Raw genomic sequence first — 15,143 nt, 5'->3', positions numbered from 1 at the left:
AGTGGTTGAGAGCAGACCAATTGAACTGTAAGCCAACGACTACATTGAAACCAGACGAGTATGCTTGCAGCCAAAAGGCTGATTAGCTTTATATCACCACAACACTCGAAAAACAAAATTAAACACACAACCAATAGAATAGCGACAGGTTTAGCAAGTAGATTTTCAACCTACTGTCGATTAATTAAATACAAGATACCACACAGATTGTATCTCATACATGTTTCGCTTCGTAGACGGAGAGTCCGCCAACGCAAGAGGTGGTTTACTGGCAAAAATAATTAGGAGGAACTTAAACACAAATGTAGCGTCGTTTCTCAGTTTCACAGACGCTTCGTAATTCTGTCCACGTACAGCATCGGCTTGTTACTGAACACTTTTGATCGGCTGCAGGGTTTTCAACACCATGTACGGGTTCACCACTTTGTTGCACTTGTTGCAAGTCTGCTTGACATAAACCTACCCACAAAACAGAGATTTCTACGACTTGTCACGAAATTGATATTCATGTGATTAACAGTAAACATTTAAAATATACCAAGAGTAAAGATGCTGCTACAACATAAGGAAGTTCAACTTTGTAGGCTACTTACCCTGCTGGTTCCTCGAACGCACCACACGTTTCTACTCGACCAACCACGCAAGCAACGTGGACAGAAGAACTGACCAGTTTTTCTTTGCAAATCGTTTTCTTCCTTGGGTTCGTTCAAAACCACAACAACAGAATCGTCGTCGCCACTGGATAATGCGTGGTTCTTGATCTGCAGGGATAAGGTAGACATAATTGAAAGCGTGAATCCAAGGGCCCATTTTTTACAAAAAGTGTTCGACCAAAATAATCAAAACGCATACGGTATATCTCAGTTACATTTGTGGTGGAACTTCGATAATGATGGTATGCTTATGTATAGGCTAGTGGTAAAAAGTTATGCCTGAAAATTTCACTCGATGAAGATTCTGTGGGTAGGCTAAAGCCCAATTGCTGGAGTTGGGTTCTTTGTAAAATCAATGGAAACATTGACGAGCATTTTTTATGTGTAGGCTTTAAAGATTTGGTCGTTTTTTTCATGTTTCATCCAAGACCCTATCATTTAGAAGACACTGAAACAAATCGAAAAAGTGAAATTTGAACTTTTTTAAATTCACATATTCCATTTGACGTAGGCCTAGTGGTTGTATTCGACCCTTTTAGTGGTTTGTAATGTCAGGCTTTTTATTTACACCATAGCCTACTTCCAAGGGCGTCCGCAGGTTTTCGGTTAGGGGGGGTCAAGGAGGGTTCACTCTGCCCTTTCGGCCGGATGTAAAAAAATTTTGAAAATTTGACCATTACACCATCCAGACAATTTATTATTTTTATCAGTGTTTACATTTCTACGGATTTTTATCAAAATTGGCCAGAGCAAAAATTATCAGAGTTATATAATCGTTTTATTGCATACTATTATCGTGCTCAAGTGAACCTTGCGTAAGGTGTAATAATTATATACATTTGGGCTAATAATGCACTTTGTTTTGTCATAACTGTGTGGTTTCCGCAGCGACCGACTGCTAGTAGTTTCAAGAAGAGAAAGTAAAAAAAGATAACAGAGAAAAAGAAGCATTTCAATTACGCGATGGTATTTGGGAGTCTATAATCTTTAAAACCATAGCCTACACAGAAAAAAGTTATGAGTTGTGATTATATCACAACAAATTTGAAAATTAGCGTCAAGTATTCAGAGCAAATACTGGTGGCACCAGTGAGGAATACTATCGCCGCTTCATTTACGTTCCTTACATGGACTCTTTAATCCAATCTCTGAAAAGCCGCTTCTCAGAGACGAACATGCCGGCATTCATGTTATACCGACTGCATCCAGCGCAGATGGAGAAAATTGACCGTTCAGACTACAAAGCCCAGGTCAAAACCATACACCAATTCTACAACTTTGACAATTTTCAGCAGGACGCCATGTCGTGGTATGACATAACCATAAAAGGGAAATTTCCTCAGTCCGAAGACCAGGAAGAATTGGAATTTGTGGACTTAGTGAAAAATATGGAACTTTTTCCAGCTGTAGCCTACGTCAAGCGATGATAACATTACTGACCCTCCCCGCCACTACTTGTACGGTAGAAAGATCATTCAGCACACAATGAGGCGGGTCAAAACATGGCTCAGATCAACCATGTCTGACGACAGGCTATCCGGGCTGTGTGATGAATGTCCACAAAAGCCGAATAAACTCGGACAAAAATTCGTTCATCCAAAAGGTCATCGAAAAATTCGGCAAAGACCCACGTCGACTTCACTTTTTATTCAAGAACTGATTAACTAAACTGGTGGCTGATTGTTCTTTTCTGTATGATTCAATGTTACGAACAGCTTCATCGAATTCACGAAATACGAGATGATTTTATCTGAAACTGTGAATTATACTTCTTCAGATTTATGTGAGATAAAGCCACTGCCCGCACTAGTAATGTGGTTCTGAGAGTAGCCTACAGGAGCTCAAGTTGTCGAATTTTGCGATTACGGGTAGCTCGTAGGTATCTTCGTAAATTAATAGAGGAAGTGGGATACTCCCGAAGAAGGGTGATGATCACAATCGGAGAGCTTGACCAGTCAGTCATCACTCGTATCACCTTCACCCCTCCCCCCTTTCAGAAAATTGCCTATTTTTGCATGTTCTCGCTTTTTCATTTTTTATCCAACAATTTTCCAGGGGGGGGTCAGCTGACCCCATTTGCCCCTATGTGCGGACGCCGATGCCTACTTCTGATGATACAATCAATACAACAGCCATGCAATGGAACATGCATGATTGTTATCCACAATGCCGGATTGCCGGTAGCTTAATTGTTAGTAGGCCCGACTAATTGAATTGAACACTGGGCTGTCAATAAAGCGTTAGTGGTCTTGAGCTTAGGCTGAGTTGGCAGTAGCCTTGCGGGCTGGTTAGTTCACTGGGAGCTTTGCCATAAATGAATCCGCATTTTCCTTCGGGTCCATTTGCTTTGTTATACCTCAAATATAGGGTGATGCATTCGTAGCCAACTTGTGTTGTAGGCAGAGGTGGGCAGTAGCACGCTACTTTTTTGGTAAAAGTAGCGGTATAGCGGCGCTACTTTTTAGTTGGAGTAGCGGCGCTATTTTTTTTCCAAAGTAGCGGTAGCGGGAGAGGCGCTACTTTTTTTCAGTCGCACTCCCGCTACTCGCTACTTTTTAATTTAAAGTGAAAAAAATACTCGTTTTTTTAGGAACACTGGCGTGGTCAAGCAGCTATATAATCGGTTTGGTTGCAAAGTTTCGGTCTTTTGGGAATCTCGTTTTCTGGTGTGGAGCTGCGATGCTGCGATCCTGCGATCAAGGTGACACCAGCACCAGTCACGACTCCGAGAATGAATTTTTTGGTGTGTTGGCGCCATCCTGTGAAACGTTGGTGCAGAAGGAAACAGCAATTGTGGACGCATTTTTTTCGGACAGGAGCAAGTCCTTGAGCTTTTTTAATACCGAGTTAAAACATCTGTTCTTTAAATACAACACCTCCAATCCCCATTCCTTCCAGTGCTGCGGTGGAGAGACTTTTCTCTGTTGGAAAAGATGTGCTTAAGCCAAAGCGAGCAGAGCTAAGTGACTCTCATTTTGAAATGCTCGTGTTTTTGAAAGATGCGTAACAATAAATTTCTCTTAGAACAGGGGTTCTTAAACTGGGGTCCGTGGACCCCCAAGGGGTACGCGGACTAGTTTTAAGGGGTCCATGAAGGTCCAATGGAAATCTTAGTCATTTAGTGTATAATTTTAAAAATGGAATAAATTTTTCAAAAGAAAAGATGTTAACTTCGAACAACGCTGATGATCTCTAGTTTGGCATTTCCAGATAATTGTTGTCGCATTGTACTATTTGTTACGTACAGTTTTTTGTTGCGTACGTTGATTACGCCACTTTCCACATTGTTGCTTTTGCCGCTATTTGAACATTGCAAAATTTTATCAGTTGCAGCTAAGCTAGACGACGTAGACGTCAGCTAGGCTAGGTTAAGATTGTGAAAGGTTTATGCCTATCCCTTTTTGGTAAAGAGAGCCATGGCTGCTATAATCCCTTTTGCGACTACATATTTATGTGAGTCAGGATTTTCATCCTTGGTAACTATCAAAACAAAGAGTCGAAACCGGTTGGATGCAAAGGATGGCATGCGTGTTGCACTATCAAAGACGAAGCCACAATGTCATGTTTTTGTTGAAGACAAACAGCAGCATCCTTCACATTAATGGAATTAAATCAAAGATATCGAAAAACAATCTGCATTCCCTATTTTTTAAGTTTAATAAAACATAAATTTGTTACCTCAAATCAAATATAGTTTTGACAGCCTGTTTCACCTTAAAAGGAAGATCATCAGAAGGTCCTTATTCAAATGGAAATAAATTTTGTTACCAATTCATTTTAGTTTTATTGCGTCATGTCCAATTCATGCTGATCAAAAAAGTTTCTCGGACTAGGCCATAAAGGGGGTCCACGCAAACCAAAATTTTTTTTAAGGGGTCCACGTTAAAAAAAAGTTTAAGAAACCCTGCCTTAGAATGTGTTTTCTATAACGACGTTAAAATGACAGTGTAAACGAATGATAACATTCGTTTTCAAGGTCATTTTTGCGTCACTAGGGACTTAAGTGTTTATTAGTGTCATTTTAGACAAAAGTAGCGGAAGAAGTAGCGGTAGCGCGCGCTACTTTGGTCCGAGTAGCGGTAGAGGGTAGCGCGCTACTTTTGTACGTTGGTAGCGGGTAGCGGTAGCGCGCGCTATTTTGGTCCAAGTAGCGGTAGCGGGTAGCGCGCTACTTTAAAAGTAGCGGGCGCCCACCTTTGGTTGTAGGTTGACGAACGTTTCTAATTAGGCTAAGTTAAGCTTACCAGCTTATCGTTGGCTTGTGAACAGGTATCTGTTTTATCAGTATCGCTGGATTCAATGTTCTTTTTAACACCAGCCTTGTTAATCTGCAACAAAAATTAGCCATGAGAACAGGGATGACAGAGGATTCAGCGAATGTAGGTTATTACACTAACTACCGGTACTAAAATGCTTTATTTAGCCTACCTGTGGTTTAAATTGCGCACAAGAATCATTCTTTCCAAATTGTTCATCCAGTTGCTCGATAACTAAAAGAAACACATGAAGCTTTTTTGGCAAAATAGGCAACATGGTAGGCTAGACCGTGTAATTTGTGTGAAATTGTTACTTTTCATGAAATTTAATATCAGAAGGAAAATGATAAGCCTACTAATTTTAAGTTGCAAAACATAACTAGCCTACTGTCGAAGCTAGCAATGAAGCCGGGGTCATTATTGTAACAGGGGTCGCTGTAATGAAGAAATTGTGTGGTTTATGAAAACAATTTGTATTAACACACTGACCGTCGGTTGAGTGACTTCTCTCACGAACACTTCTGGGAATATGCGGGGGAGCGTCTGCACGTAGCATGGAAGTAGCCAGTGAATGTGCGGGATGGAAATCTTCGTTGCCAACGCCGACGGAAACATGCCGATGCTGAATAAATTTATTTGAACTATTTTAGTCGTTTCAATTTCATATAAAAATTAAGAGAAGCAAGGCACCATTAAACCAAAAGTATGTTTTTTTAGAAAAAAAAGTTTATTTCTTGAGCACTTTGTTAAAATTCTTGAAACATTTTACGTACCGGTAACGATAGTAAGCATAACCTTAAATATTGTTTTTCAACGTTTATTTGTACTTTTCAGATTTTGTTTTTGTGCCAAAAGTGAGTAAAACGCTTAGCAAGCCACACACAAAGCCATGTGCCTTTAATTGTTTAGACGTTTAGGCTACTTATATTTTTGAACCATGGCCTAACAATGTACGGTGCATATTTTCATCAAGCTATCAAAGCAAATTCCCAAGACCCAATGTGAGATATAGTCTACTTTAACTCATGATATAATGCCAGTAGGCAATTTACAACGTAGGAACCACATACTAAATGTTGTTAATTTTAGCCGCAATATTACGATGCCATCTGACTCGAAATGCCATTATAATGATTGCGTTCGGAATAATTTTTGAGAACAAAATCTTCCGATATCAGCTGGGTGGAACGGTTAATTTTATATTAATATATTTATTTACTTAATATATTGCTGACTGCTTGATCTATGAACCTTCACGTATAGCCTATAGGCCTACATACTGTATATATTGCTTCACTCAGCTAGTTTCGTTTTATTGTCAGTGACACTTCTTGTCAGATCATATTAACAATATTCATGATAAAAAAATGTTGTGTGCATTTTTAAGCTTCCAAAAAGAGGCCTAACTTTTTTGCTATTTTGGAATAACGTGATATTTCCACACTAATAAATTTCATCGACATAAGCAATTCTTTTAGTGCTTATGAAATATATCTCATAGTTACTAATTTTAGATCGCTACAACGTCTGGCAACAATTTCTGTGTAAAACAAGCAACAAAAGGATTTAATCTTTCCTCTAATTTAAAGTTATGTCTAAAATATTCACGACCATAGAAATATTTCAAAAATAACTTATTTGTTGAATGTTTGTGTGTGATAAAGACTTTCAGTTAAATTTCGGAAGAGATCTTCCCAATTTCACGCAGATACCTTTGCAAGGAACGTTTTATCTCATACTTTTCATTGAAATAGGGTCAGTTTAATTGTTAGCCAGTTGAGCGTATGATGTGTAGACTTCGGAATATTACAAATTCATCTTAGTTTTTGAGAAGTACATAGAAAGTTCTACTTCTTAAATCTACGTTTGAAACCCTGTGTATCAAATGCCACCTGTTAGGTCAATTAAAATGAGATTGAACGAGCGAAGCAAAGTATTGTAAAAACGTATTATTAGAAACCGTTCAAGTAATATTGAAAACTTACTGTTTCCCTCGAAGCATCTCTCCATGTTGCCAGGTTGCATTTGTCATGGATGACGCGATTGTAGCGAGGCTGTATGCGGATCCCTGGACCAACGTAATCTGATGAAAGAAAAGCAAGACTTCTTAAATTTTGTTATGCATCTATTGTTGAAATATGTTTGATATCAATCGTGAATTGTGTTTCAAAATTAAGTTTAAAAAATGGGAAAACATTTATGGTTTGAAATATACCGTAACAGAAAACACGTACCGACATGGGAGAGCCGTTTTGGTTTAGCTTTCCTGGGACCAAAGTAGGGAATGCGTGTGTCCGGAACTTGAGTTCCTTCAAAACAAAACTTGTTGATTGGTTTTATAAAAGTTATCTTAACAAATCTTTTCATAGTGGATGAAATGAGTGATCAAACACGTAACCCGGTACTGAATGATGAGTAACTTCGTGCTTGTACTAGGATTAGGATGGTAAAGACGTCTTCCGGGACACACTGTTCACATTTCGGATGCAAATGCCATACTTTTGACTGACGCATAATTTAAAGAAAAGGGTTCCACTGTCAGCTAAATTCTAGGCTGTGAGGTAAGGGGTATCCGGACAACTGCCCCCCGGACAATCAATACCAAGAGAATAATAAAATTTAAACATGACTTGACGTTTGGTGGCAACATCGTTACTCGTCACAACAAACAAAGGAAAGGCAGGCGGAAGGATTGCAAGGCCAATATCAGGCAGATGCTGACTTTGCTCTGAAAATTCCTATGCTTCTAGCTCTGGCTTTCATTCGACCAAATGACGTAGTTAGTGCGTTTGAAACACTTCAGGATACTATGCTAACAGAAGCTGACTCGATCGTAGATTACTTTGAAGATGTCTTCATAGGAAGAAGGCTACGCATTAACAGACGATGACCCAGTTTTCCAATCAGCATATGGAGATGCATGAGCGTGTGGTGGAAAATCTTCCCCGCACAAACAATTCGTTGGAAGGATGGCATAACCACCTTCAAGCTAACATTACTGCATGTCATCCAAACGTTTGGAAGTTTATGGACGCATTAAACAGCAAGCCGGCTTTAGCAACGGTAACAATTTATTAACCAAATGGTTGCAGGATTTCCTGCACCACCGCCCAAAAAACGCTATCAAGACTGTTCAGCTCGCATTGCAACCATTGTAGAAGACTACGAAAATTGCAATGTACTTAACTTTTTAAGAGGAATCGCTCATAATTTACATTTCTAATAGCGATGTTTATATATCTTTCTGTCGCAAATAAGAATCAAACCATTAGCGCTAATTAAGAAAAAACTTTACTGCACTTTTTGATGACATTGTCCGGGGGCAATTGTCCGGGGGGCAATTGTCCAGGGGGCAATTGTCCGGGGGGCAAGTGTCCGGGGGGCAGTTGTCCGGGAGTGCAGCTGTCCGGGGGCAGTTGTCCGGGGGGAAACTTTTCGGGGGCAGTTGTCCGGGGGTAGTTGTCCGGGGGGCAGTTGTCCGGGGGACAATTGTCCTAGAACCGAGGTAAGGGTAAGTACTGCTCAACTGCCGTATGGTTTACTATGCCTGGTTAACGTATAAAAGGCATGAGATTTAATCGGAACAGCTGCAAAAGTGATCAAGAATTGGCCAGCTAATTCTTATTAAAACCACATAGGTCTACATGGTGCAATATGGTATAATGTAAATGTACAGTGCGCTGTCACTGCACATTGAAAATAAAGACACCAAAGAGATGGATAAGAAAAGGAACCACCTTTTTCCACAGTTGGCTTCGCTTGACCAATCAAGTTGCTTTGTTTCTGAGGCGGGCATATGTGAAGGTCTGGGTTGACTTGCTTCAGAAGCTGAACAAGTTGAAGTTTTTGAAGAGCTTCCGCTTGCAATTCAGCTGGCCCTTTCTAAAACGGAAATAAAAACGTACAAAAGTCAAAATCAAATAAAACAAGTAAGCGCTACCAGACGTTTCACACCTTAGTAATTTTAATATTATTGTTAATTTATTGATTGAACATAAAAATGTCAAGTGGTGATTTCACCACGTCAAATTTTGGGATACACCAGCTTGCCAAGCAAGCATTTTTATTTACGGCTGATGTAATCAGCATATTTCACAAAAAAACTAAACGTGAAGCACATAATCGCTGGTTTAATCCTAAATATCCTCAAAGCAACGTCGAAGCAGAGAGAGCCGATAAGAGAGTAATAAAAAAATTGCAATAAAGAAAATAAATTAAACATACGGTATGGTGAATAGCTATGCTACATGTCCAATGGCGTAGAGTTTACTCTAATCAGTTGCGTCACCACATAGGTAGGCTATGCTGTAGGCTATCTCTATTCAATCAATCGATGGTTTATTTGCCAGAAACAGGAACAGTACATGGTCGAAATATGGATGTTGTATAAAATACAGTAGGCCTATCACTGCAAAAGTGGCACAATTTCCCACACTGACAGGGAGACAACGAAACTACCATACCGTAAAATTTACCAGTCAATTGCCACCCTACACGAATTGCTCACATTATTTCAATACAGAAGCAAACATCACGTAACATTTAAATTAAAATTGTAATCGACTACGCTTGCAGCACTATTGATTTTTTTTATTTCCAGAGGTCTACCGACCCCTTGGGAGAACGTCGATACTTTAGAAATCCATGATCGCATTGATTTAAGATTTTAAGGCAATCGTGACTACAAAAAGGTTACACTGTTCCACAGGATTGATTGTAATGGATTGAAGAGAGGTTTGGGAAATCTTTTATAAGGACTTAAGTAAAAAAGAATTAAAATGACTTACTCAACAGCTTACCGATGGTTATATGCTAATATGAGAGCCGTTGGCAAGCCACTATTGTTCTTTAATACAGACTTAGATTAAGATCAGAAAACAATCAATACCGAAGGCAAAGTTACAAGTCAGTTTAGGTTATCGTTTTTCTACTTGCACTGTAAAATCAATCTTCGTTCAATATTGGTCGTCGGCAAAACGGGTAGAATATAATTTGCAATGAAACACAAGTAAATCAGACAATTTGTGGCAAAATAAAAAGTTATTTTGCAATACTTTTGTCTCGCTCTTAGTCCCTGGTATTGTAAAAAAAACATAGATTAGAGAGCGGAGGATTTTGCATTTATCACTTGTCGAAAGTTGCTCATCACAGTTGTGCTTTTTATTAGAAACTTGTTATAGAAGTTTTAACGTTTTGTTAGGTGATGATTTGATCAAGCAAAATTTATTGAGGATCTTCAGAATTATTTTCAGCAAGCGTTATACATCTAGAATAGATCAAAATGAAGTGATGTGAATCTCTCCGCTAGTTAAGTAATTGACGACGTCAGCTTACCTGCCAAATATGGTCGTTTGGCGAACTTTGCGAAGGCAACATGGTCATATCAACCTTGCTAGAAAATACATGGTCTGTGACACTTCTAGGATTTGAAATCACTGTAAAAAATAATTACGTTTGCTTTCAGGCTTCGTTGAAGAACACTATTCTGAACAAAACGCAGTCTGGAAAAAGTTAATTAAACGCAAAACTAAAAACTAACAAAAACTGAACATCAGCTTTTGAGCAACGCCAGAGTAGATTTTTTGATTTTACGCAGTGATTGTGAGGAAAAATCTAAACCAAGCAAATAAAAACTCTCTAACCTTCACTCATAAGTAACTTCTGCTAGACATCTTCAAACTCAAACAATGAAACTGTGTTGAAGCAGCAGGAGTCAGCAACAAGCTCACACACAAAATTTAGTTGAAGCCTCACGAAAAATCGCTTTTCTCCCCAAGCAGTGTGCATGGTACAAGTAATCAAGTGTTTTATTGTGTTTTTTAATTGGTTGATTTGTTGTCAAGCAACGTTGGTTTAACAAAAAGTACATTTGTGTTACGCCTGGCATATTGCATTTGACTTGATTTTTTCAAAAAGTGTGCAGTTTCAAGTGCAAGTGGAGCAAATGCTTCTGGTGCGATTTAAAAAGCAACGAGGTGCAGCAATGTTTGCAACATGGTGCATTGGAGGATGTTTACTCTTTTTGTTACTGGGTAAACTCCACAATTCCAATCAAAGACAGAATTGTGATAAACTGTGTTTTGATTGGACTGTTTTACCAGGTACCACATGTTTGAGAAGTTTTATCAGAGGCGTGATTCTATAAAGACGAAATGGAAAAACAAGAAGAGAACTGAGTTTAAAGTAAACCAGTTAAGACTGGTTGTTCAATGTCCCAAAAAAATGGCTAAGCACACTGGTCTAACATTTCTGTCACAAAAAGCAAAAACTGGTTCATGCAGCAAGTATAAGCAAACCTTTGCATACTTTATCAACTTTCTTTGATTACTAAGTGGTTTTGCTTGTAAAATGAAGAAAATAACAAAAATAAACAGGTTGCTCGTAGTGAACACATGAAAAGATTTTCGTTGATTGTTGAAAAAATAATAGCATCTCTTACACAATGCTTACACCGATCAGATTCTGGAGCGTTGCAAGACCTTGGACGTCTGCACCGAGCATTAAACTTAATGACGACGATGAGGTATATCATCAAAAGAACTACTTCAATTTTCATATACAAACCCATGTTGTAGGCTATTGCAAGATTTAAGTAAATTACAGTTTGATAAAGTGCAATATGTGTATGAAATCAACGTTTATAATGAAGTGTTGTATTGCGGTGATGCCTGCGGCGACATTTGGCAATCGATTACCCCGAAGTTGATAGGCCATGGCAGGCTATAGGCTACTATTAGTTTATCACTTAAATTCTTAAAAAGAAGAAAGTGTACTATTCAAATACTGTAATCTATGCACAAACAAAGTGGACTTGATATACCACGAAGCGAGCTCCACTCATTCAATTAGTTTGTAGGCCTACATTGTTTATTTTTAAACTTAAAAACGCATTTGCCGCTTCTGTAATGTGTCTCCTTTGAGTTAGATGATGCTTATTAAAAGATAGCAGAAAATAGTTTTCACTTTTCAGTTATTTTATTTTTATGAAATCAAATTTAAACGAAGTTTCTTGTATTCATTTCTTCGTGTGTTGGCTGTAGGTCTATATTTTTATATTCTTAAAAAGCATCCGTATCAGCAAGCCACGCAAAGACATAGCCACAATTTAAAATGACATCGTCAACAGCGGTGGCATTCATTCAATGACATAATTATATTTTACAACGCAGTTACAAATGAAATATTCCTTTCTGTCAGTAAGCTACAGATTGAAAAAAACTAGAAAACATATTTTGAAAAATAGTCTTACGTTGTGACATCCCAGGAAAGCGACTAAGAAAATTATTTTCGCTGGGACACAGCAGAAGTGCCTTCCTGGTGTAGTGTTACCGTTTTTAAATTCTGGTCAATTTTTTAGCGCACAATCCGCTTATACGACCAGCTCTAAATATTTTAAAACTATATTTCCAACGAAATTAAACGCACGCAATTAATAGATCTATGAAAAAGCTACAGGATCGCTGGGTGCATAGGCGTAGCCAGGGGGGGCGAACGGGGCCATGGCTCCCCCAAATTTTCAAAGTTTGGATTCCGAAGTTGAACCCTTTGTTGAAAATATGATATAATTTGTATAAATTTATATCGTTTTCCAAGACATCTGGCTATTAATACCCCCAGGACTTGTTTTAGACACACAGAAAGACACCAATAAATTTTGCAAATCGTAAATCGCGCAAAGTTTAGGCGAATTACGCTTCTTTTAACTAATCTGTGGAAGCAATTTCAGAATCGCTTACTCTGTTGGGTTTTTGTGCAGCTGAGTTCTTTGTGTTCTCTAATTTTAGCCGCAGTTTTTGCCCGTTCGTGTGTAACAGCTACCTTTAATAAGGTAATAGCTGTTTATCTGCCTATAAATTTCATACAAATATTACCCTGAAAGTGTTTCCAGAAAGCGCTATAATCCATTATTTGAGTGTAATTTTGCAAATATTTTCCAGGGGAGCATGCCCCCGGACCCCCCTAGAATACGCGTGCCTTCGGCACGCTCTAACCCCCTGCCAGCTTTATTGCTTCCCTTGCTTAACCCACCAGGATACGCCACTGCACATCAGATGGCGATGTCTTAAATCAAACACTTTGTCGTTGTCTTCAATTCATCAAATATTTGGCCCTCCAAATTTTTTTTCTGCCTACGCCACTGGCTAGGTGTCCCCTTCATTTCTATGTTGAAGGAAGTAAAATTAGCTGCTCCCATGCAAAGAAAGAGAAAATCTGCTAAACTTTTGTCACTTTGCCATAGCTTAAGTATCTTAGAACAAAATTCTAGAGAATAATCAAGCAGTTTGTCTTGTTTAATTTTTTGAAAGTTTGAAGCGATGAAATAAAATTAGATATGATATTCAATAAACTAATCTAAGTTTATTCCATGCAAACTTATTCAGCATCACTTTCTCTTCGATCGCACTCACCCAGTTGCTCATATCTCTCCGAATTAAATATTGGATGTCAGTAGGCTATATGGAAGGAAAGCTTGTATTGCACTATTGCAGTGGTGATTGCAAAAGCAGGCAACTCTAAGTTGTAGGGTAGAAGCAAAGAAAGAGCGGGCATAGGTCATGGATTTTTTGATAAAAATTGACAAACTATTGATTCACCTTTGGTAAAGGTTGGAAACCACTGGTTTAGCTCATATGGTTTTTACAGAATTCCAACGAGAGCAGAGAAAAAAGTAGCAACAATTGTCGACTGAGGTAACGAAGTGAGTAGTCGACTATAAAAAATTCATGAAGTCTCATTGTTGCAACAATTGAAAGTCACTGTTAACGTAGAAGCGCACCGATATCCCTTGTAACAGGAAATTGAAGTTCAGAATATTGTTAATTCTGTAAAAGAAAAAGGCTATTGAGTTGAGAACACAACTCTTTTGTAGTCTTGTAGACAATAAGTCAAGAGATAAAAGTTTTGAAAAGGATTTGGAAGAATCAACCTTGCATTCCTTTGCTAAGTGAGGTCCTTGAAAAATGGACCTAAAATAAAGGTTAGAAAATTACAATAAGCTACTGTATGTTGAAGTTGCAAGAGGTAGGATTAATGTAAAAGAGACCAATTAGTACAATATACAAAAAAGCTGCTGTTTCATGTTTCCCAACTGGACCTACTTTCGATCCAATTAAAACAGCCTGCAGAGATTCCTTAAATAGCAATGATTTTATTTAGCCTAGCCTACTACATAGGCTACGTTACATTTAAAGTCACGTGTTGTGGGGTTGTTTAAGCCACCAGCACAATACTGTGAACAGCGTTGTTCAAACGCTTGTTACGTACCCTTATCTTGACCAAATCAGGTGTGTGTAATCGCTATGAAGTTTGTAGCTACACAACTTCACAGTATTTTTCTATACGCAACATGTCCCGAAGCAACAGAAAACGTTATACAGTGTGAACATGCGTTAAACGTTTAAGTCCATCCCTCGCTTGACAATTTACACAAAGTTGTGGCGATAGGCGAGTATTTTTACAGCACGATATTTCAATATAAACTGTATAAATGAAAATATAATTAACAAGTGTTTTCTTGAAATAATAGTATGCGTAATCAAGTAGATTTTGGAAGCTACATCGCACGATGAGGCATTTATATGACATCATGATAGTTGAATGTAGTGCAAGCAGATCAGCAAAATATATTGTAAATCTAAAAATCAGAGGCAAAATGACCACCCATCAGTCATGTTTATGTCATGTTTAAAATTACTTTCACAGGTACAGTATGGTGACACTTCTTGCTTTTGTTGAAACCCCTTTCTAAAGTAGAGCCAACGTAATAAAGTTTGCTGTCTAGCCAAACCACATAGGCCAATATGACACTTAGATAATGATGTCTACAAAATGTTTTTTGAAGCTTGAGGCAATGATTTCTTACAGACAAGAATTAGATTTTAAATTAAAAAATAGAAAGTATGTGCAGTTTTTAATGCAGCTGACTCCTGACTCACAAATAACAATCACGGCCAGTCAAAGAGCACAGGTTATTTCAAAGCAAAAACGTAGCAAAGCAAAAAGAAGCGAAATTATTCGACTCTAACAAGACATAAAAATACAACAGTGCATTGAAACAATACTGCTGTACTTGACAACCTGTATCTAGTCACTGTGAAAGTTTACTTTAGCCATCAGTGAAGCTTTTTTGCAAGCAAAGGTAGGCTATCTCTTTTTTAAAGGCACTGTAATTAAGTTGCTTTAATTCACATAGAAAATAGATTATTATAAGAGAAGTAAATTTGTCTGACTTATA

At 38.2% G+C, this 15,143-nt stretch overlaps 1 protein-coding gene across 1 annotated transcript; it reads right to left on the bottom strand.

Moving 5' to 3' along the window:
- Positions 1–82: 82 nt before the first annotated feature.
- On the bottom strand, positions 83–10,573 carry LOC145778904 (uncharacterized). Its single transcript, XM_082590492.1, has 10 exons — positions 10,552–10,573; positions 10,244–10,344; positions 8,647–8,791; positions 7,144–7,218; positions 6,895–6,992; positions 5,399–5,531; positions 5,082–5,143; positions 4,898–4,981; positions 594–761; positions 83–459 (listed from the first exon to the last, which is right to left on the bottom strand). The coding sequence occupies exons 1-10, from the start codon at positions 10,559–10,561 to the stop codon at positions 367–369; spliced, it is 969 nt and encodes a 322-aa protein (XP_082446618.1). The 5' UTR covers positions 10,562–10,573; the 3' UTR covers positions 83–366.
- Positions 10,574–15,143: the final 4,570 nt, after the last annotated feature.

The sequence above is a fragment of the Aplidium turbinatum genome, chromosome 10 (assembly GCF_918807975.1).
Source record: "Aplidium turbinatum chromosome 10, kaAplTurb1.1, whole genome shotgun sequence".
NCBI classification, from domain to species: domain Eukaryota; kingdom Metazoa; phylum Chordata; class Ascidiacea; order Aplousobranchia; family Polyclinidae; genus Aplidium; species Aplidium turbinatum.
The sequence above is the reverse complement of the archived record's forward strand: the minus strand, read 5'-3'. Positions and strand labels throughout refer to the sequence as shown.